Source organism: Stigmatopora argus, chromosome 20 (genome assembly GCF_051989625.1).
Source record: "Stigmatopora argus isolate UIUO_Sarg chromosome 20, RoL_Sarg_1.0, whole genome shotgun sequence".
In the NCBI taxonomy this organism is placed as follows: Eukaryota; Metazoa; Chordata; class Actinopteri; order Syngnathiformes; family Syngnathidae; genus Stigmatopora; species Stigmatopora argus.
Window position 1 is genome coordinate 6,961,159 of NC_135406.1, and position 21,640 is coordinate 6,982,798.

At 40.2% G+C, this 21,640-nt stretch overlaps 3 protein-coding genes across 16 annotated transcripts in view; 2 read left to right on the plus strand and 1 right to left on the minus strand.

Annotated features, from left to right (window-relative positions):
* Nucleotides 1-21,640, minus strand: part of LOC144065946 (uncharacterized) — a 175,507-nt gene that overhangs the window by 1,981 nt on the left and 151,886 nt on the right. The gene's annotated exons all lie outside the window — the stretch shown is intronic.
* Nucleotides 272-14,549, plus strand: LOC144065887 (uncharacterized). Of its 4 annotated transcripts, XM_077589109.1 has the most exons (4): nt 272-569; nt 630-738; nt 4,738-5,491; nt 11,635-14,549. In XM_077589109.1, the coding sequence occupies exons 2-4, from the start codon at nt 648-650 to the stop codon at nt 11,681-11,683; spliced, it is 894 nt and encodes a 297-aa protein (XP_077445235.1). In that variant the 5' UTR covers nt 272-569; nt 630-647; the 3' UTR covers nt 11,684-14,549. The 4 variants fall into 4 exon arrangements, with proteins under 4 accessions (XP_077445235.1, XP_077445231.1, XP_077445232.1 ...); XM_077589105.1 differs by having other exon boundaries at nt 4,738-14,549; XM_077589106.1 differs by having other exon boundaries at nt 673-738; nt 4,738-14,549.
* On the plus strand, nt 16,387-21,076 carry LOC144065901 (zinc finger MYM-type protein 1-like). Of its 11 annotated transcripts, none has more exons than XR_013297347.1 (4): nt 16,391-16,960; nt 18,617-19,356; nt 20,046-20,207; nt 20,338-21,076. XR_013297347.1 is itself a non-coding variant. In XM_077589136.1 (4 exons), exons 1-3 carry the CDS (start codon nt 16,867-16,869, stop codon nt 20,168-20,170), a joined length of 1,014 nt encoding a protein of 337 aa, XP_077445262.1. In that variant the 5' UTR covers nt 16,392-16,866; the 3' UTR covers nt 20,171-20,207; nt 20,338-21,076. The 11 variants fall into 11 exon arrangements, 8 of the variants coding, with proteins under 8 accessions (XP_077445265.1, XP_077445262.1, XP_077445263.1 ...); XR_013297346.1 differs by having other exon boundaries at nt 16,392-16,960; nt 20,046-20,228; XM_077589136.1 differs by having other exon boundaries at nt 16,392-16,960; nt 18,617-19,411.

Below are 21,640 nucleotides of genomic sequence, written 5' to 3' on the forward strand. Positions count from 1 at the left end.
CTCTCTATATATTTTAACAGAGTTCATACCCGAATGGCTTTTCTCTAAATTAAATGATTTCGTTATTATCTTGGTTGTATTGATTGTATGAGTTTGTAAAACGAAATGACTAAAAAAGATCAGTTGGTTATAATTTTTCCATTGGAGAAAAGGTTTATAATTCACACAAAATTTCCACAATGTTTTGTATTTCTATTCTTTTTTTCCTTTCTCTTTTTTATGTTTTTCCCGTCTGAAGGCAAAATCTTCGCCGCTTGTATATGACGTCATCGCCACTCGCCGTCTCGTCCATTTGCTGTCGAACGACGGCGCTTGCTATACTTTTGGAAAGCGATTTGCTTCTTTTTTAAATTACTTCTTAGCCGTATGACTAATCCAATAAAAAGTGTGCGAAATCCATACGAGACCACACAAAAAATCATTTAATCTCGAATCTTTTGGATGAACGTTGACATTTTTGGCGTTCTTAGCTTAGCCTAGCCGAGTTTAGCTGCTAGCAAAGAGAGGAAACAAGATTCTTGAAATTAACGCTTCGTCTAGCAAGCAAATATCAAGCCCGAAAATGTCAGGTGAGTTAACTTTTCCTGTTTTTTGGTGAGAATTTGTGACAAATCCCATTTTTTTATCAGTTCCTACAATGTTGCAAAATGTACGCAAAATACACAATTCTAGCAGGAGACCCAAAAAGACACCCCCACGGAGAACATGACGCCATCAAGTCTCGACTGTTTGCAAAAGGTGCTTTTCTTTTTTATTCGTATTCTATTTTATCCACTTTTTGTGTTTAATCGCTCTCCCAATTAAACGTTTCTTAAAGATTATTCCTTCAAATATATAAAGTATTAATTATAGAGCTATAGTTTTCTTCTTCTTCTGTAATAAAGATGAAACAACTCGTTTCTTACACTATGAAAAGTAAAGAATAAAACCTTCAGGTGTCTTAACGAATTTCTCTAAATTTACCTTCAAATCAAAAGTTGCTGTAATATGAAATAAATAAAAGAATCAACTGAAGACATCAACATTTGCAAGCAGATTATTTTTAGCCTCACAAAAAGAAACAATGTAAATTTACCTCACACATGTCCATTAAAAAATAAAATAAAAAGTTGGATGAACTTAACCCATTTTAACCCAAGATAACAAATTTTAGATTTTTGCAACGTTTCAAGAACATGACCGTAAAATAAAAAAATGATAAAATATCTAAAATCATAAATCACCACTATTTTGGCTTTAAATTGTGTAGTGGATGATTGGATTGAACCTGAAAGGTGACTTTTCTGGCATATATACCAAAATGGCGGCGCACACGGGTGCAGCGGCTCTTTGCTCTCCAGTTTGGTGTCTTCTTTTCTCAATCCTATTGTTATTTACCAACATCTGCGAGGCAAACTTTTCCTACAGTTGCCACGACTTAATTGCTATCGGAAGAAGATGCGATATATCCGATGTCACAACAAACTACCAACGAACCTACGATATCCCCGAGGGCATCTCGAGACCTCCGGGATCTCCGTGGATAGTCAGCCCACTCAAAGCACGTCGAAGGAGGCGAAGGCGACGGAGAGAAAGAAAGCAAAAGCGCGGCTGTCGGGCGGGCCTTGCTGCTAAGCTAAGTCAACAACCACGCCGAGCACCGCTTCCGAGTATCTTTTTGACCAACGCCAGATCCATCACCCACAAAATGGATGAGTTGGAACTTCGAATTGCTACCAGAACTGCTAAGAACTGTAACATTATTCTCATCACGGAAACGTGGCTACACCCGCAAATCCCTGACGCTGCGGTATCGCTAGCTAGCCGAACGCTTTTTCGGAGCGATCGTTCAAAGGAACTAACAGGCAAAAGCAGAGGAGGAGGACTTTGCTTGTTCATACATAATGAATGGTGTGGTGACAGTAGGATCATTGACACTCACTGTTCCCCGGACTTAGAGCTATTGGCAGTACGATGTAGGCCCTACTATCTACCGAGAGAGCTAACGGTCGTCATATTAACGGCAATATATATTCCTCCTGATGCTAACGTCAACACGGCATTAAACCTCCTGCTAATGGCGGTAAACAAATAACAGCTTGACCACCCTGATGGTGTCTTTATTGTTGCTGGTGACTTCAACAGAGCATGTTTAAAGACTGTTCTACCTAAGTTTATCCAATATGTAAAATGTCACACGAGGGGAGACAAAACTCTTCACCATGTTTATTCTAACATCAAACATGCTTACAAAGCCACTTCCCTCCCTCACCTAGCTGGATCAGATCACCTCTGTCTCGCCCTCACCCCAGCATACACTCCATTCCGTAGGCTAACAAGGCCACAAATAAAGACAATAAAAACTTGGCCCGAGGATGCCCTTTCTCAGCTGCAGGACTGTTTTTTCCGCACCAACTGGGAACTCTTTGAACACGACAACCTCCAGTACTATACGGACGCTGTACTTTCCTAGATCAAAAACTGCATGGTCGACGTCACTATAAATAAACAAATACGGGTTTTTCCTAACCCGAAACCCTGGATGACCAAGGAGACACAGGCACTCATCAAATGCCGTAACACCGCTTTCAGATCAGGGGACAAGATGAAATATAGAGCTGCCAGAGCTGAGCTGAAAAGAGGCATTAAAAAGGCCAAGGCAGAATATACTAAGAAAATTGAGGAGCACTTCACAGAAAATAACCCAAAGAAGATGTGGCAGGGAATACGACATATTACCAACTACAATAACAATAATATGTCTGTTAACGCAGATGCCTCACTGGCGGAGGAACTGAACCGTTTCTTTGCCCGCTTTGAGACTGACAAATCAGACCCAGTCTCAACACCCCCGCCACTACCCTGCAGCAATACACTGAAGTTTCAGGAACAGGAAGTGAGACTGGAAATGCGGTCTGTGAATACCAGGAAGGCTGCTGGCCCTGATGGAGTACCTGGGAAGGTGCTCAAAGCCTGTGCTGACCAGCTGGCTGGAGTCTTCACAAAAATCTTCAATTGTTCCCTGCAACAATCCATCATTCCATCCTGCCTGAAATCTGCCACCATTATCCCTGTCCCCAAAAAGGCAACCATTGACAGCATGAATGATTATAGGCCTGTTGCTCTCACGCCTGTGATCATGAAGTGCTTTGAAAAGTTGATAGCCCGCCATATCAGGAATACAATCTCTCCCTCAGTTGACCCTCACCAGTGTTCTTATAGAGCTAACAGGTCCACTGAGCATGCTATCACCATTGCTCTACATACAGCATTGAGCCACCTGGAACACCATGGGAATTACGTGAGGATGCTTTTCATTGACTATAGCTCAGCCTTCAACACCATGAAACCGGATATTCTGACTGACAAACTCTCCCACCTTGGACTATCCTTCTCCATCTGCTGTTGGATAAAGAACTTCCTAACCAACCGACCACAAACTGTTAGACTTGGTTCCCACCTTTCTTCCTCCATTACACTGAGCACTGGCTCCCCTCAAGGCTGTGTACTGAGTCCTCTTCTGTACTCCCTGTACACTTATGACTGTACACCAACCCACCAGTCTAACTACATCATCAAATTTGCTGATGACACCACTGTGGTCGGACTCATCTCAGAAGGGGATGAGGCGGCCTATAGAGACAAGGTCAACAAACTGTCTTCGTGGTGCTCGGTGAACAACCTCACACTGAACAACACAAAAACTAAAGAAATAATCCTGGACTTCCGCAAACAGCACAGATCTGGCCCCACTCCTCATGAATGGAGTTCCTGTATACAGGGTCCAGTCCTTTACATTCCTGGGGTCCACGTCACGGACAAGCTCTCCTGGTCCACAAACACCACAGCAGTAGTGAAGAAGGCCCAGAAACGACTCAATTTCCTGAGGGTACTCAGGAGGAACAACTTGGACACTAAGCTTCTGGTAACTTTCTATAAAGCCACTGTGGAGACCATCCTGGCATATGGCATCACAGTGTGGTACGCTGGAAGCACGGCAGCAGACAAAAAGGCCATGCAGAGAGTGATTAACACTGCCCAGAGGATCGTCGGCTGCTCTCTGCCCTCACTGGAAGATATTGCCACCCCTCGTTACCTCAGCAAAGCTGGGAACATTGTTAGGGACCCGGACCACCCTGGTCACAACCTGTTCCAGCTGCTTCCCTCTGGCAGGCGCTACCGGTCTCACAAAGCACGGACAAAGAGGATTAAGCACAGCTTCTTTCCCACAGCCATCAGGACTCTGAATTTGCAGTAGCACGACACACAATCCCCTCTGTGTAACAACTTCGGGGTGAGTAAACATGAAGGACGTTTGGCGGTGATCTGCCTCCTGCTGGCTGACTGAAGGTAAGTAAGCAGACAGTGGGAGGTAAGTGATCCATTTTATTCTTTGTTGGCATCGGTGAGGCAAACCTTTTCGCAGTCGCCGGGAGTTGGTTGCGCTCGGGAGGTGATCCGATGTATCCATCACGGCAGAGTGCCAGCAAGTCTGAAACTATCACTTGGTTGGGCTCTTGCCTGGGAAATGCGCACTTTGTGGAGAAGCACTTTCAATTTCGTCATACGCAGCTGGGTATGATGACAATTAGGCTTTTGTCTAGTCAATGATGATGACAAGCCTAAGTCTGATTTTATTTTATTTATTTATTTATTTATATACCTTTGCAAAATAATCAACCATGCTGTGATAATGAAAAAAAAGTTTCCCAATTTTTGACTGCATGTAGCGACGCGTATTATCTTTGTATTTTGCAGGTTTCAGAGAATATATTGGTCCTGATGGGCAAGAGTTTGTTGGCCTTAAAGAGCTCCCCCAAATCAAAGAGGAGGAGCAAGAGTTCCCTCAACAACAAATGGGAGACGAGCAACTTCCAATCAAAAGGGAGGAAGATCATTTCACCTGGTCACTTGGTGAGTTCGTGAAGAGGGAAGATGTTCTGGGCGTGGCCAGCGGAGGGGCGGAGCCTGCAAACACCACAACATGGCCCCTAATTAACGAGGAGGAGCCTGAGTTCCCTCAACAACAAATGGGAGACGAGCAACTTCCCATCAAAAAGGAGGAAGATCATTTCACCTGGTCACCTGGTGAGTCCGTGAAAAGAGATGATCTGGGCGTGGCCAGCGGAGGGCCGGAGCCTGCAAACACCACAACATGGCCCCTAATTAACGAGGAGGAGCCAGAGTTCCCTCAACAACAAATGGGAGACGAGCAACTTCCCATCAAAAAGGAGGAAGATCATTTCACCTGGTCACTTGGTGAGTTCGTGAAGAGGGAAGATGTTCTGGGCGTGGCCAGCGGAAGGGCGGAGCCTGTAAACGCCTCAGGATGGCCCCAAATTAAAGAGCAGGAGCCAGAGTTCCCTCAACAGTGCAAAAGAGAAGAGCAACCTCCAATCAAAAACAAGGAATGTGTCAAATGGTCAACTGGTGAGCCTTTCAAGAGTGAAGATGATCTGGGCGTGGCCATCAGAGGAGCGGAGCTTCTGAGCGGCAGCTCAACAGAAGGATGGTGTGCAGAAAATTTAATTGCTCCTTTATCAGATGGCAACGACTTGCTTTTTGACGATGATGATGTTGAAGATGTTAAGAAAAATCCCAGTGGCGACAAACTCTGCAAATGCTTTCAGTGTGGGAAAACTTTTGGGAAAAAGTGTCATTTGAAAACACATATGAGGAGCCACACTGGGGAGAAACCCTTATTATGTACAGTTTGTGGTAAAACATTTACACACAAGGGAAAATTTAAAATGCACAGAAGAACCCACACGGGTGACAAACCATTTTCGTGTTCAGTTTGTGGTCAAAGATTCACACGGAAGGGAAGCTTAAATAGTCATGCAAGATCCCACACTGGTGAAAAACCATTTTCATGCTCAGTTTGTGGTCGGACATTTACACGGAAGGAAAACTTAAATCTTCACACAAGAACCCACATGGGTGACAAACCATTTTCGTGTTCAGTTTGTGGTCAAAGATTCACACGGAAGGGAAGCTTAAATAGTCATGCAAGAACACACACTGGTGAAAAACCATTTTCGTGTCCAGTTTGTGGTCAAACATTCACACAGAAGGCAAACTTAATTTGTCATGCAAGAACACACACAGGTGAAAAGCCATTTTCCTGCTCAGTTTGTGGTCAAGCATTTTCTCGACAGGGAGTCTTAAAAAGGCACACAAGAACACACACAGGTGAAAAGCCATTTTCGTGCTCAGTTTGTGGTCAAGCATTCACACACAATGAAAGATTAATTAGGCACGAAAGAATCCACACTGGTGAAAAACCATTTTCGTGTTCAGTTTGTGGTCACGCTTTCTCTCGAAAGCATGACCTAAAAGGACACACAAGAACCCACACTGGTGAAAAACCATATTCGTGTTCAGTTTGCGGTAAAGCCTTTTCTCAAAAGCAAGATTTACAAATACACACAAGAACCCATACTGGTGAAAAACCATTTTCGTGCCCAGTTTGTGGTAAAGCATTTACAGATCAGGGAACATTAAAAACCCACATAAGAACCCACACTGGTGAAAAACCATTTTCGTGTTCAGTTTGTGGTCAAAGATTCACAAAGAAGGGAAACTTAAATAGTCATGCAAGAACCCACACTGGCAAAAAACCATTTTCCTGCTCAGTTTGTGGTCAAGCCTATTCTGTAAAGCAACAATTAAAAAAACACTTAATAACCCACACTGGAGAACAATGTTTTCCTGCTCAGTCTGTGGCCACAGATTCGGTACAACAGCCCGGTTAAAGAGCTACACAATTGAAAAACCTGAAAAGGAGACTTAACAACCCGCACAGGAGAAAAGCCCTTTTTTGCTCAATTTCTGGTAGGAATATCTTAAAAACACAATTACCCACGTCGGTCAGAAACCCTTTTCCTGCCCAGCTTGCCAGAGATTTAGTCGTAAGGATAGACTTAAAAGATGCAAATGTGGTGTGATAAGCAGTGGCCAATCACGGCTTTGCTTGCTTCATCAATTTCTCTATGAAAGATCATTGTAATCGAAGTATAATTGTATTTTGCAATCTGAAAATCTTGCTTACACTGTTTAATGTGTAATATCGATGCACACGATTCAAATACAGTAATACCTTAAGCTAGAGCTTACTGCGGGATTGAGCTAGCATGTCAATTTACTCGTATCTCAAGTCAACTCTTCCCATAGAAATGAACAAAATACAATTTAATCAGTTTTCATCCTAAAAAAAACAACAACATTTGTTCTAATTTACTACTGACTCACAATTGGGAACCATCTGGTATGCTCATATCGTAAATTTGTCTCGTATCTCAAGGCAAAATATTTGCTCAGAATTTTCCTCGTATCTCAAATTTCTCGAATGTTGGAACACTTTTATGTCAAGGTATTATTGTATAAGAAAATTGAGTGTCGTTGAAGATTTTATTTACTTCACAATTCTATCCGAAATAGTAGAGCCTAAATTAGGAAATTACAAAGTAAATAATCAATAATGTGATGTAAATAATATGGAAAAAATGTCGTCACAGTTAAATACATGCCTAAGAAATTTGAAAAATTGTAGTTTTAATCTATTGAATTTGCTAGCAAATCCAATAAGAATATTGAGTGTTATTCAAACATGATACACTTTAGTGAAAATAATTGATATATTGAATCTAGGATCTAAGAAACATTAGTAGAAATATGGTGTGTGTGAAAAGTGGAATGTATTCTTTTGTACCTAAACGGAATTTTACTGACACCTATGGGTTAAGGCGTGCTTGTCACCTCCTTATTTTGTATCACCGCCTACTTTCGTGTCACCGCCTATTTTTGTGTCATGTGATCTTGTCAATAAAACCCGTCGACTCGGAAGTGAGGATGGAATTTTAGCACAGAGAGACCTCGGGAAGAGCGGAAGTTCCACTCCTGCACTGGTGGGGGGGTGGAGCAAGAAGAGAAAATGGAGGGACCCCGCGTCCATTTCTTTCTCACGTGCTTCCCCCCCCCTTACTGCAGAAGGGGTTAAAAACTCACTATCTGTCTTAGTGTGGCTCTTTTTTATTGAATGTCAAGAGCGGACCTGACAGTGTGAAAGACAATGAATTTGCTACTAACTCACAATCGAGAACCATCTGGTATGCTCATATCTCAAATTTGTCTCGTATATCAAGGCAAAATATTTGCTCAGAGTTTTCCTCGTATCTCAAATTTTTCTTATGTTGGAACACTTGTATGTCAAGGTATTACTGTATAAGAAAATTGAGTGTCGTTGAAGATTTTATTTACTTCATAATTCTATCCGAAATTGTAGAGCTTAAATTAGAAAATGACAAAGTAAAATAATCAGTAATGTGATCTAGATAATATGGAAAATATGTATTCACAGTTAAAGACATGCCTCAGAAATTTGGAAAATTGCAGTTTTTGTCTTGAATTTGCTAGCAAATCCAATAAGAATATTGAGTGTTATTCAAACATGATACATTTTAATGGAAATAATTGATATATTGAATCTAGGATCTAAGAAACATTAATAGAAATATGGTGTGAAAGACAATGAATTTGCTCAAAACAAATAAGTAGTACAATGTCCTTATACTTTTGTCATATAAGATGAATCATGTTTTTAAACCGATTTAACGTGTCGTTTTTTGGTAGTTCCAATAAAACTCTGGGGGAAAAATATTTTTGGGGTCTTTTTGTTGACAAAATCAGCCTTCCAAATTCAAAGGTGACAAAAAAGGGAAGCGTTATTTGCTAAGATTTAAAACTAAGAGGAAAATGAATACATTAATTTGAACAATTTGACAAATTAATTTATAAAAGATTGTTTTCTTTCTACAGGTGTGAAAATAAGGTAATTTCATGTCTGAAATTAACGGTCAATTGTTTTTATCTTTTTGATGTTGAAGAGGATAATTGGTAGAAATGTAACTAGATTTTTACTTTATGTGTAACTATTGGAAAAACATTGACTAAGAAAGTTTTATAGGAGATGATAGACAAACTTCCAAGGGAATGTAATGTTAAATGTTAACCAAAAAACTACGAGATTGGGGTATTATTCATTTCAAACAACTGCACGATACACATTGTTGAATGAATTTGGAGTTCTTGATTAGCATGCATTTTATGTGGCTTAATTGTTGTAAAGGGTACAGGCTTAATATATTAATCCTCGCAAACAGGGGGGAGATGGTGGTTCAATTATATTAAAAAATATATTGTTAGGGTTATTAGTCTTGCATTATTATATATTTGGTCGCAATGAAGAATGCTTTGCTTTACTTAGCTTGTTAACATTAGAAAAGTTGTTATTTTGTAAGGTCCCTCTTAAGTTATCAAAGTTTTGGTTATGACCACAATTTGCCTCGTCCTCACCTGCTTCCCTGTGACTGGGTCCTAATTTCTCCTACCTCGCCTCGACGTCTCCCGTGGACGTAACAGTCAGGATACTGCCGTTTCGGAAACAGTTCCGGTTTGGATAAGACATCCGAATGGAGAGACGTGTAAAATGGCTGTGTTAGTAGTACCTGAATGTCCTGTCAATTTACTGGGATGAGATGGCCTATTGCAGCTTGGCCTGAGAGGTTGGAACCCCTTTTTCTTGAATGATAAACTCCACACATTGTACTATACAAGGCATACAATCAGAGGAGGGAAGTGCTACGTGAACTTGTACATGCAGCCGCAGGGCGACCGATTGGACGGAGTTAGAAACAGGGCTTGATTATATGCAGTCATTCAGCGTGCACCTTGTGTGCCCGACCCGCACACACTACTAAATAATTTGGACCCCTTCTGTGAAGACCTCAATCTTGGGGTTGCTGAAGCAAACTTGTGTGTGCAAAAAAAGAACAAAAATTGTTTTTGCTATAGCATAAAGTTGTGCTTGCAGCATATTTTAAGATTATGGGGTCTCCGCAAAAAATGTGATATGGTTGGATGCCGGATGAGGAATTAATTTAGCTTATTATGGACTAATGGTAGTCTTCTCTAAAATGCATTATTCACAGCTAAAAAGCGACATTTCAAACATGATAACTCGCTGTGGAGGCATTCGTAAACAAAGCAAAACAAGGAATTTGTGACAGATAAGATGTGTGTGAGAGGAGAAATCCTGCTTTTGGAGTCTAAAGCTCACAGTTAGCGCCTAAGAGCGTGCTTCCATTAAACATTTCAGAATACGAGCAAAACATGGTCTGCAGGAAATGCAGATGCACCCACCTGGCAGATGCTGGTCGGGGTAGTCCAGGTCGGAGTAATCGGAGGAGTCTTGGTCAACGTCCTCCGGTGGAGCGTATTGGAGTCCAAATCGGCTAAGAAAATCACTGTCCGAGTCCGAATCTCCAGAATACAAATCTATTTGCTCCCGATCGTCCTCACCTTCAGAAAAGTCAGAGTCCCAACCGACAAAGATTTGGCGTTCCAATGGGGCCGAGGGAGGCTGGGGATTCTCCCTCCATTGAGAAAAAAACTCGGTGGAGCTTGAATTCAAATAACTGGTGCGACGAACTGGGGGTGTCGGAGCCTTGGAATTATGACTTAGCTGTGCTGGCAATCCAGTGCGACGCGTTGAGCGGAGGGTGGGTTTAAAGGTGGGTTTAAAGGTGGATGGAGGCTCAAAAGTACCTCCTAGTCGGGACTCCTCCGCTGCCAGAACGTCTCTGAGGTGCCCACACCAAGGCGTGTCCATTATAAACTCCCTAAAAGACTTTGTGGGGAGTCTCAGTGAATCCATGTGGTCGCGGGGCTTCGAAAAGGGTGGCTGGCGTCGACGAGAGCGTTGGCGCGAGCGTGGGTGGCCTCCCGCTGGGTCCATTATGGCCGGATCGTTCTGTTACGATCTCGCTGCGTCGTCGCGGCGCAATCGGGAAAATATTAGGACCCATGCGCGGGAGACGTGAGTTGAATCGAGCCAGTTGGCTTCAAATGACATCCTTTAATAAATCAACAGGGATCTATAAATCAACAATGGCATGGAAACAAAACGGCAGCATGCTGCGCGCACGCATGAACAGAAGTACGATCTGGCGATGGTCCTATGACTCATTGCTCCTTAAATAACAAAACAGGAAGCAATCAGCAGATTGACTGCAGCTGCTCCCTGATGGCACGTCAGGAGGGACAAACAGGCCACTCCTGACAATATTAAACACATCTTTTGCTTTGGAGGTTTTGAGACCAGGCACGGATGGCTTTTTCAACTTGTGACTGCGAGACTATGTGTAGATTAAGAAAGGGTTCATTGGTGTTCAGTAGTTTTGGTGGGTGATTTTTCTATTTCAGGGATATTACCGTATTTTCGCGTGTATTTGTCACTCAAAAATGATGACTGAATAAGGGCACGGCTTATATGCGCACAAATTAGACTTGGCATACACGAAACTGCAAGGTGACAGACGAAACGCCATAACTCAAGACAAAGCTCCCGATGCGGTCAATTATTTCAAAATAGAGAAAAGATAAACAGATAAAACCCTCAACAAAATGTATTTTGACGTCTTAATGAAATTCAAGAAAAACAAAACTATAACTTGCATAAAACGTTAAAAAACTCACTTATGCCTGCCATTGCTAGCTCAGGGCGCTGTCATCTTACCTAGGAATGACAAACTTGACCGCTGTGGACACACTTTCTGGTTGTACTGCTCACATGACTTCCCTTTTGAATTTGTCTAGGTGCAGGCAACACCCTTGGAATGTGCAATCCAGCGGACGATCCTTTTGATTCATACAGAATCTTAGAAATACCACCTGCGATGATTTTACTTAAGATTTTCCCTTCAAAGTAACGCAATTGTATTCCCTATAAAAACCATGAATAAGCAGGTGAAAAATGTTTATCGGGGGCGTCTTATACGAGGGAAATTGTAAAATTCAACAATTAAGGCCATTTTAAGGGTACGGCTTCTACGCGGAGGCAGCTAATATGCGAGAAAATACGGTCGTGTCAGTTCTTTAACAGTCTATATAATAATCATTTAAAATTGTAGCTATGTCCCTTGGATAGCTGATTGTTTACTCCAACTGTGCTTTGTTTTTTGTCTGTGCTTAGAAGTATTTCCTGCTACTTTTTAAATATTTTTTTGGTCGAAGATGCTATTTTGTGTGTGTCATGCAATGAACAGCTAGGCCGCCTTCTTGTATTTGCAAATTCTTTAATTCTCTCAAGTGGAGAGAAGGTACAAAGTTGATTCCAAAACAATAAAACAAAGTGAAAACAGAACATAGAAGAATAACACAAATTAAAACATACAGAGACTGAACATTTAGACAATACAGACCAGTCCGGGCCCCCTCTCCGTCGATACTTCATTGGCTGTCGGGTTGGAGGGAGGGCCCCGCTACCAAGACAAGTCCACTTTTAAGACTATGCAAATGAACACATTATTTGAAAGCAATGAAAGAATACACATGATTATAAGAAATATCTCTCTTCTATCCCTCTCTTGATTTCAATGACAATTGGAATGACTAAATAAATAAATAAATAAATAAATATACGTATTTAGTGATCAGGTATAATCACCTCCATCAGACACCTGGTTAAAATATGAATAACCTAAAAATACTTACTGATCGGTTCATAATAAGACATTAATCTAATCTTCCTATTTGTAAGTTGTTTTCATATAACCATAAAACACAGCATTCAGTAGCACTGAAAAGTTAAAGTGATCACAAATGGCTTTGCTGTGAATGAGCTGAAAGGCTACACAATGAAAAATGCACCATAAATACAATCAAATTCAGATCTTAGTATGACAATAATCTATTTTTCATTCTCACACTCCAATTCCTTAATGTAAGTGTAATCACAAGAGCTATGTGATGACTTGATTTCAGGAACAACCGTCCATCTATATTAGTATAGCCCCTTTGTGTCTTAGTGTGTAACACCAGTCTCCCTTGAGAATGGAATGTGCGAACAGGCCGTCGAATGGGGCGGATCTGGATCAATAGGCGAGTTTCCTCTGGCCTCCAGGCTAATTGCATGGCTCAGGTTTTGGTGATCCGTCCGTTCTTGTGCTTTTACTGATACCGAGTCTGCTTATCAGCTTGTCCTTGTCCTATTGTCTCCTTGGGTGCCACCCACTCATGTCCCCGTAACTACAAGCAGTTCAAATCAGAAATATAAAATGTAGCAATATGTATAGAGCCATCAAATCAGAAAAATTGTTACTTTGTCTGTATTGATTTGTAATAATCATAATAGAACTTAATCCTTGTTACACATTAGAAACTAAAACCAAATTTCTCAGCTTCACTAAAATTGTGTTTTGAAGTATATGATGTAAATGGAAGGAATTAAAAGGCAAGTGAAATTGGTCAGGATTTTCATCCAAGAAAACCAAAACAACACACCCATTCATGTCAGACCCATCTTTGTTCTGTCAGATTTTGGTTCGTTCCTGACTACAGTTATAGCTAGGAACCACATAGGATGATGGTTTTCAATTTCTCTGGCATCAAGTTTGCGAGGCTCCCCCATCTGTCGAGATAGCGTCCAGGCGTCTGTAAATCAGCGTAGAACCTGACAGACTTGTGCACCTTATCCACTTCTGTGTGAATGTCCACCAGCTCCCCTCACAGCAGAACATGTTGACTGGCAGCAGGCGTTGTTGCCGCCGCAGCTGTTTTCATGCTTCTGCTTCCTCTTCCAAAACATAGAGAAGCTTTTTCTTGACGACGAGCCCTCTTTACGTTTGTGTTGGAGTAATCATTATTATAAATGTGTTTGAAGTTTTATTAGGGGGATCATGTGTAAATTTATAATATAGGGGGGAATGTTGGAGTAATCATTATTATAAATGTGTTTGCAATGCTTATTTAGGAATATAAAGCCTTATAATATACATGCTTACTATATTAATCAATATATTTGCTTATTAGGAATAGTAATGCTCATCCTAAATGTGTAACTAAATTAAACAATATATATATGTGTTAATCGCTTTTATGTTAGAGTTAGAATTAATATGTGCTTTCAACGAAGACAAACGCTTACTCCAAGGTCACTCTCCAGGACAGCTGGCTCCAGCTAGAGACTTAACAATTCACTGAGTCCTTGCTCCGAGGACTGATTACTGGAAGATACGCCTCAACCCTTTCCCCAGATACAAGTTCGCAATGAAGATCTGTGAAGGATGCTTAAATTGTTGTTGATTCAGCGGATGGCTATCAATCAACCTCCGGGATTACTCGCATATTGTTTTAATTTGTGACGCTAGGTTTGACGCTAGGTTTGCTTGATTATGGAATTGTTTTGTTTCTTGCTTACGCAATTGGATCGAATCGATAACCTTGTAATTGTTTTGATTTGAGGCCTTAAATGGGCAGGACATAATGCCGCTCGACAGAATAATCTTGACCGGACGAGCGGGTGGATGTATTCTCTTCTTGCAAGAATTAAATGGAGATGTGACTACAGATGCCTTTTTTATTGAAAGCTGAATTTGGAAATACCTAAGGATAAACCTAACCGTTTGTCTGTGGGAGGACCGGTCAATTGACAGTTCTTATGTACTGACCATTGTTGAAAGAAGGTTGGTGAGTGTTCCTGTTGGTTTTCTCCAATGAACTTCCTGTTTCAATTTCCTGCCTTGATTCCTGTCCATTTATTTCTCTCTAGCCTATGCTTACTCCAAATTCAGCATCTGTATCGATTTAAACTATTCCATTCTGATCACAAAAAAAAATAATAATAATTTACTTTCGTCTCATTTTTATATTTTGTCTGGCCAAAAGCCATATGTATTCAGAATTATGAAAATATTTTTGAGAGATAATTGATCACTTGCTGCTCTTAATAATTGTATTTTTGAGTCAAACTCATTACACAATACAAACATTCACAATAAAAATAATCATTCCATCGTTAAAACCACATCACATAACATTCAGAAAAATAAAAGCTCACTGCATAATTAATTGTCCCCATGTTTATCAAAATAAGCATGCCTAAATCAACATATTTCTTTTCGCACATTTGTTCACATTTATAAAAATGCACAATGACAATGAAACGATTCCATATAAGTTTTCTTCGAATTACAGTTTATCAAATCAATAGATCAATCAATTTAGCTGTCTGAATGGAACAATATAAATTGAACTTGTTAAGAGTATATAATTTGGAAGTTTTGTCCATTATTGTTACAGCAAAAAATGAGTTAACTTTGAAATCAATCTTGTATTCAAGTTTAGGCACCGCAACACAGTTCGATATAATCCATCTTTAACAACAATAAGAAACTGTTACATAGATAAAAATGTTTCCATCCATCATGTTTTTATAATTTATGGATAGATTGTATTGATTTTCAACAAAACCGAGCAGAAAAAAAAATTTCATAGTCGACTTATTTTAACTAGTACTATGTCCACTCTCGTACCTGCAAATCATCTTGGACGAATTAAAATTTATAACAATCACATGCAAAGGAAACAAGCCTTTTCTGTAAATGTGTGAAAAAACAAAGAAATATGGAGATGGAAATAGCTTATTCATTTTAAACAAAAAATGAAACCAGAAGTTTTGTGATAAAAATGTCATGGAGTCATACGAAAAAAATGCAACTACAAATTTAGAAATTTGGATCAACATCAATACATAAAAGTAAACTCTCAAAAGTCCATAACAATACAGTAAAATTTAGCTTGAGGATACAATTCGTAAACATTTGTAATACACAACATAGTAACACGTCAAGGCAACAATACACTTGATAAGCCAGTAGTACTACAAATGGCACTTAACCACAGAGGTTTTACAACATAATATTCCCACAATTATTCCAATAGGCACAATGCCAAGATTTGTTTATGTTCACAGAAGGCTTGAATTCCTCCTTGTCAACTCAACTTAAACATTTCCCAATTTTGTGATTCGTGAATTGAATTTTGCTTTCCCGCGTTTTACCATAGTGAACAGTAATTACGCACAACTAAAGTTGACATTATTTGTCTTTTTTTCTGATTTGAGAGAGGACAAAATAACCTCTCGTTTTGGGTCACAGTGTTGGCTATTGCAGTCAACATGTGATCCAAAAATTACGCTTCTGTCACATCATCACACTATTGATCAATTGTTTGTAGATTAATTTAGTAATCCATTTCAATTTTCATGTTGTACGCCAACTCACCGGTCATTTTGGGGTTTAATGATTGTTTATTATAGGCGATGTGTTGATGCCAAGTGCCTTGTTTCTTCTCTTTATTAGCGGCAAATTTGGGCTAGGCTAAGCTAAACAAGCCGCAAAGTTTCAACGTCCTCCCAAATGACAGTTTCTCGGCATGACCTAAAATTTGTGCCACATTTCACTGCCCAAGGGGACATTAAAAGTAGATCTTCTTAAAACCGAGGAGAGAAAAGCATAGGATAAAGGCTGTCCTTCCCCGATTGGGACCGCTGTCGGATTGTGACCAATCGCTACTACGCATGCGCGAACAACGTTATTTCCTCTTTCGGTATGAGAGATAGACAGAGAGTAGAACATGATTTGAGTTAAAATACAAATAAGATACTACATGATCAGTGTGGGTCAAGTCAAAAGGGTTATAGACGAGTGGAAGTATAAATTCGAATACGGAACACAGTCCTGGGGATTTAATTGTTCATTTGGTTTGCAGGGCTGTGTCGACACGCCTCTGCTCCATATTCGAGCAGGAAAGCTCGAGCATAACACTTCTTCAAGTCGTCTATGAACGGGGAAAGGAACAAGTCGTCAAGTCATCTCATCTCAAAACTCGTTTATGCTTTGTGACCTACTTTAGCTTAGCCTAGCCAGCATCTGGGTAAGGAACAAGTCTTCAAGTCGTCGAAGAACTCGTTTGAGGTTTAGCGACCTACTTTAGCTAAATCTAGCTAGCAGCTATCAAAGGCACCTCCATCAGAACTCAAGTGTGGAAATGCCCGCTAGAACAAAACCGACAGAGTTCCAAGAGGAACACTCGACAGTTTGCAATGTAACGCACGAGAAAGTAGTTATTCACATACCAGAAGGTGGGTTCACTTTTTATATCTACAAATTCCCTTAATGGTAGTTGTAGAAATGCTATTTTTGTGCACAGCAATTGCAAATTATTTAATTCTCTCAAGTTGACCCAAGAAGGGACAAGCTTGATTTCAAGGCAAAACATGAGAAAAAAAGTACAAATTAAAACATTTAACTATTTTCCATTTTTAGATTGTAATGCAAATAAAAACTATGATTTGTGCCTTTTTTTAAATCAAAAAAGCGAAAGATCCTAATCACAAGAAGGAAATATTTTACGTTTCCTTTGTTTTAGGAAAAAGTTCAAATCCAAAAGCAGTTTTGAAACCGCGTTTTTCCTCCCGCTTATTTCAATCCAAAAATATTAATTTTGGAAAAAAAATAAAACTGAATGGTGACTCTTCACAATTTTTTTCAGTCAATAAAAAAGACTAGCTGTGAGTTTTCCTTTTAAGTTAAAAATGATTCAAATAAAAATGTGATTCCCCTTTTTTATAAAAGGATTCTAAATAAATTAAAATCTCAAAAATACAAGAGAATATTTGCACTTGGGTGGCTCAACACGGATTTGGGAAAATTTTAAGGGCCTGTGAGGATACTTCACTAACCAACAGTCCTTTTCTTAGTAAAATACACTAAAAAAACAGTTCACTGTTAACTGTGATCGATTGTGCTACGTGGGTAACCTCACGAATGTATGGTGTCCTCTTCAGTTTAATTTCATTACTGTGGCAACCAGCAGATTAGTAAATTCTTCCACTGCCAATATAACACTTTAGAGTCCCAGTCTAACCTAAAGGATTTCTAGTTGGATTGACAGTTTATAAAATACAGTCATACCTCTACTTACGAATGCCTCTAGGTATGAAATGTTCAGGTTATGAAATTATTATATGCAAATGAGTGACTCGAGATATACGAAGAAGATCCAGGTTACGAAATCCCCCAAAATGGATTTCCTTATGTTCATTTATATTATATATATTGTCGTGGATGCATTGATTCTCACTTTAGAACATTGCTACCCTCTACTAGGCTTTCATTTCATCGCTCTCATTCTATCTTCTATAATCACAATAAACGCATTCAATTCAATTGGTTGTCTCACACTACCACTATCCATGTTTCAAGATTCTCTCTTACATACCTGTCCACCTCAACCAAATGCTCTTATTAATGATTGCAATTCCCTTTATTAAGCGATTAAATACCATACAAATGCAACACGGCACATATATTCACATACACGCACAGGGAACAGGTAAAAGGGTAAAATGTAGCTTTCAGCCCTGGTAGGAAATGCTCTTGCCGCCATCTGGCAGACGAACACGGGTATTACGTCTCCCATAATAACGGCCGCGGAGGGAACTAATTCAGCGGTGCAGGGCACATTTTCACGTTTTTTTTTTTATTTTAAGACATTAATAAATCATTTCCTCATTTTCTCTCTGCTTGTTTGCTCACATCTTTAATACAAAATTGGGCCGCTATTATCAATTTTAAAGGGTTTAGCTGGTAGTTGTGTGAGGACCGTGGAACAAATTAGAGAATTTACATATAGTACACCTCTACTTACGAAATTTTCAAGTTACGAAAAAAGTTCTGCAGCCAATTAATTTTGTTAGAAGTATGACTGTATATCATTTATCTTTGTGTCATTGCAGGTTTCAGAAATCAGCCCCCCCAATTCGAAGGGGAGGAGCCCGAGTTTCCTCAAGACCAAAAGAGAGAAGAGCAACTTGAAATAAAAATGGAGGAAGAAGATGTCCCCTGGTCAACTGGTGAGGAGTCTTTTAAGATAGAAGAGGATCTGGGCAGGGCCAGTGGAGGGGCGGAGCCTGCAAACACCTCTGCATGGCCCCAAATTAAAGAGGAAGCAGACCTGCCTCAACAGCAAAAGAGGGAAGATCAACCTCCCATCGAAAAGGAGGAAGATGTCACCTGGTCATCTGGTGAGCTTTTCAAGAGTGAAGATGATCTCGTAATGGATTTGGTTGCAGATTTACTGTCAAAGCCATTTTCAAGACGGACTTATCAAGAAAAGCTGGACATCATTAAGAAAGGGCGGTCAACTCCAAAGCTAGCAAGCCTGTCACAACCGGGAAAAGGGTGTGTCCGCCGCTTTCAGTTCGCTAACTACGAGCGCTACCCCTGGCTTACGGGCTCCGAGGAACACTGCAAATTGTATTGCTGGGAGTGCTTGTTATTTGCCACCAATGGACATGGTGTTTGGAGCAACACTGGATTTGCACATTTGTCTTGTTTAACCAAAGCAGCAACGAGACACCAAAGCTCTGCCGGACACTTGCAAGCAACGGTGCTCTCCAAAACTTTTGGGGAAACCCGAGTGGAGTTACAGTTTAACGAGCAAGTGCGCAGGGAAACGGAGTGCCACAACGAAAAGGTTAAGAAAAATAGGGAAATCTTAAAAAGACTGATAGACTGTGTCATTTTTTTGGGTAAGCAGGAACTTTCATTTCAGGGACACGATGCAAGCGCTGCATCCCCAAACAAAGGAAATTATGTAGAGCTTCTTTCTTTCATTGCTGAGAAAAACACAGATTTACATTACCACCTGTCCACTAATAATATGTTTAGTGGGACGTCGGGCAAATTACAAAATGACCTGATCACTGCCATTGCTGAAGTGATGAGGGAAGAGATCAAAAGGGAAGTTGATAAAGCACCGTTTGTCACTGTTATGGTGGATGACTCGACAGACACGAGTAATGCAGCGCAGCTCGCACTGGTTCTGCGTTATGTCACGGGCAGAGGTGTCAAGGAGCGGTTCGTCAGATTTGAAAATGTTACCAGTGGGAATCAAGCCAACAACATTGCAGGTCTTATCATCCAATTTTTGGTGGAAAATGAATGTCTGGGTAAAGTTGTGGCACAGTGTTATGACGGTGCAGCAGTCATGTCTTCTGGATTTAATGGGGTGCAGGCTAAAGTTAAGGAGAGAGCACCGTTAGCTTTATTCATACACTGCTATGCACATCAGCTTAATTTAGTACTGACTCAGGGGGCCTCAAAGCTTAAAGAAAGCAAAATATTTTTCGCTCACCTTAATGGCTTTGCTGCATTTTTTTTGAGATCGCCTCGATGCACACAGCTGCTGGACGAAATCTGCCAGCGGTGTCTCCCTCGTGTGGCACCAACACGGTGGCAGTACACATCCAGAGTGGTCAATACAGTTTTTGAGAAGAGAGATGCTCTAAAGGAACTGTTTCATCACATCCTTGAGCATCATGACGAGTACGACGAGGAGTCTGTGGGGTGTGCTGATGATTTTAAAGCATGTCTGGATGATTTTGAATTTTGTTTTTTGCTTCACACATTTAACGGCATTTTTGAGCATTCATTCGTGCTTTTTTCAATACTACAGAACAACAAACTGGATGTACAGTTTTGTCTTGCAAGAGTAAAGGAGTTTTGTGACACAGTTGAACGCGAGAGGAGCCGATACGGGGAAATCTACGAGGCTACTGAACGCAGTGCGGGCGCTCCGAGCGCGCGAAGAGGTCAAGTGCAAGATCCTTCGGCGCACTACCACCAACTCTACGACAGGGTTCTGGACAATATTATTTGCCAGACGCAGACCAGATTTCAGGACCACGAAAGACTGGTGTTTGTCTCCCTCCTTGACCCGCAGAAGTTTCGGGAATTCCAGTTAACTTTCCCACATGCAGCCTTCTCCAGCTTAACACAGAGCCACGGAGCACTTTTCGATCTGCCTCGGCTAAGAACAGAACTGACTGTAATGTATGCCATGGATGATTTTGCAGGAAAATCTCCCACTGATCTCCTTGACTTCCTTCAGCAGAAAAATCTTAGTGAGAGCATGGGGCAGCTTTACACATTAGTGTGTTTGGCAGTGACCATCCCCGTATCCACTGCTTCTTTCGAACGGACATTTTCAGTCCTAAATCGAATAAAAACTTATGCCAGAAATACGACAGGACAGGCTCGACTTTCAGCATTAGCTCTGATGGCGATAGAGAAGAACTTCTTGACTGATATGAAACGCACAAATAATCTGTATGAGAGAGTAATTGAAATCTTCTCGAGGAAAGAAAGGAGGATGGATTTTGTGTACAAATAAAAATGATTTTTGGTGAGGAAAATGTGGCTAAATTCGTAAATATTTCAATTTTATGAAGTTATTATTGATGCATTTTTCTGTGTCACAGCTGTAGCGACAGTAAAGGTTTTTCTAGTCATGAAATAGTTATTGAGGGTTGGATTGATTCAGACATAGCACTACTGAAGGCCTAGGTGCGAAATGCACGGCCTGCCACTTTATTTAATAAATACAGATTTAAAGTTCAAATATTTATATTTATAATGGGAGCTATTGAAGAAATTAGGTGCTAACACGATACAATTTTTTTTGAATTATTAATTTACTCATGTTATTTGCACCTACAGTGGTACCTCGAGATACGAGCTTAATGCGTTCCGTGACTGAGCTTGTATGTCAATTTACTCGTAACTCAAATGAAAGTTTCCCATAGAAATGAACTATAAACAAATTAATTCGTTCCAACCCTCTTAAAAAACACCAAAAACAGGATATTGGATTAGAAAAACATTTTTATTTGTTCTAATTCGCCATCTATTAGCAAAGTAACAAATAACTAGTGGTTTATTAGTACTAAAATGTGTTTAATTGTACTAAAATTAGACGG

What these genes read in the sequence shown, in the direction of transcription:
- LOC144065887 (XM_077589105.1), top strand. Translation starts at nt 648, where the DNA reads ATGTACGCAAAATACACAATTCTAGCAGGAGACCCAAAAAGACACCCC. An exon ending in GTCTCGACTGTTTGCAAAAG is followed by an intron (nt 739 to 4,737) that starts GTGCTTTTCTTT and finishes TGTATTTTGCAG; the next exon opens with GTTTCAGAGAATATATTGGT.
- LOC144065901 (XM_077589132.1), top strand. Translation starts at nt 16,867, where the DNA reads ATGCCCGCTAGAACAAAACCGACAGAGTTCCAAGAGGAACACTCGACA. An exon ending in AGTTATTCACATACCAGAAG is followed by an intron (nt 16,961 to 18,616) that starts GTGGGTTCACTT and finishes GTGTCATTGCAG; the next exon opens with GTTTCAGAAATCAGCCCCCC. An exon ending in TACGACGAGGAGTCTGTGGG is followed by an intron (nt 20,229 to 20,337) that starts GTGTGCTGATGA and finishes TCAATACTACAG; the next exon opens with AACAACAAACTGGATGTACA.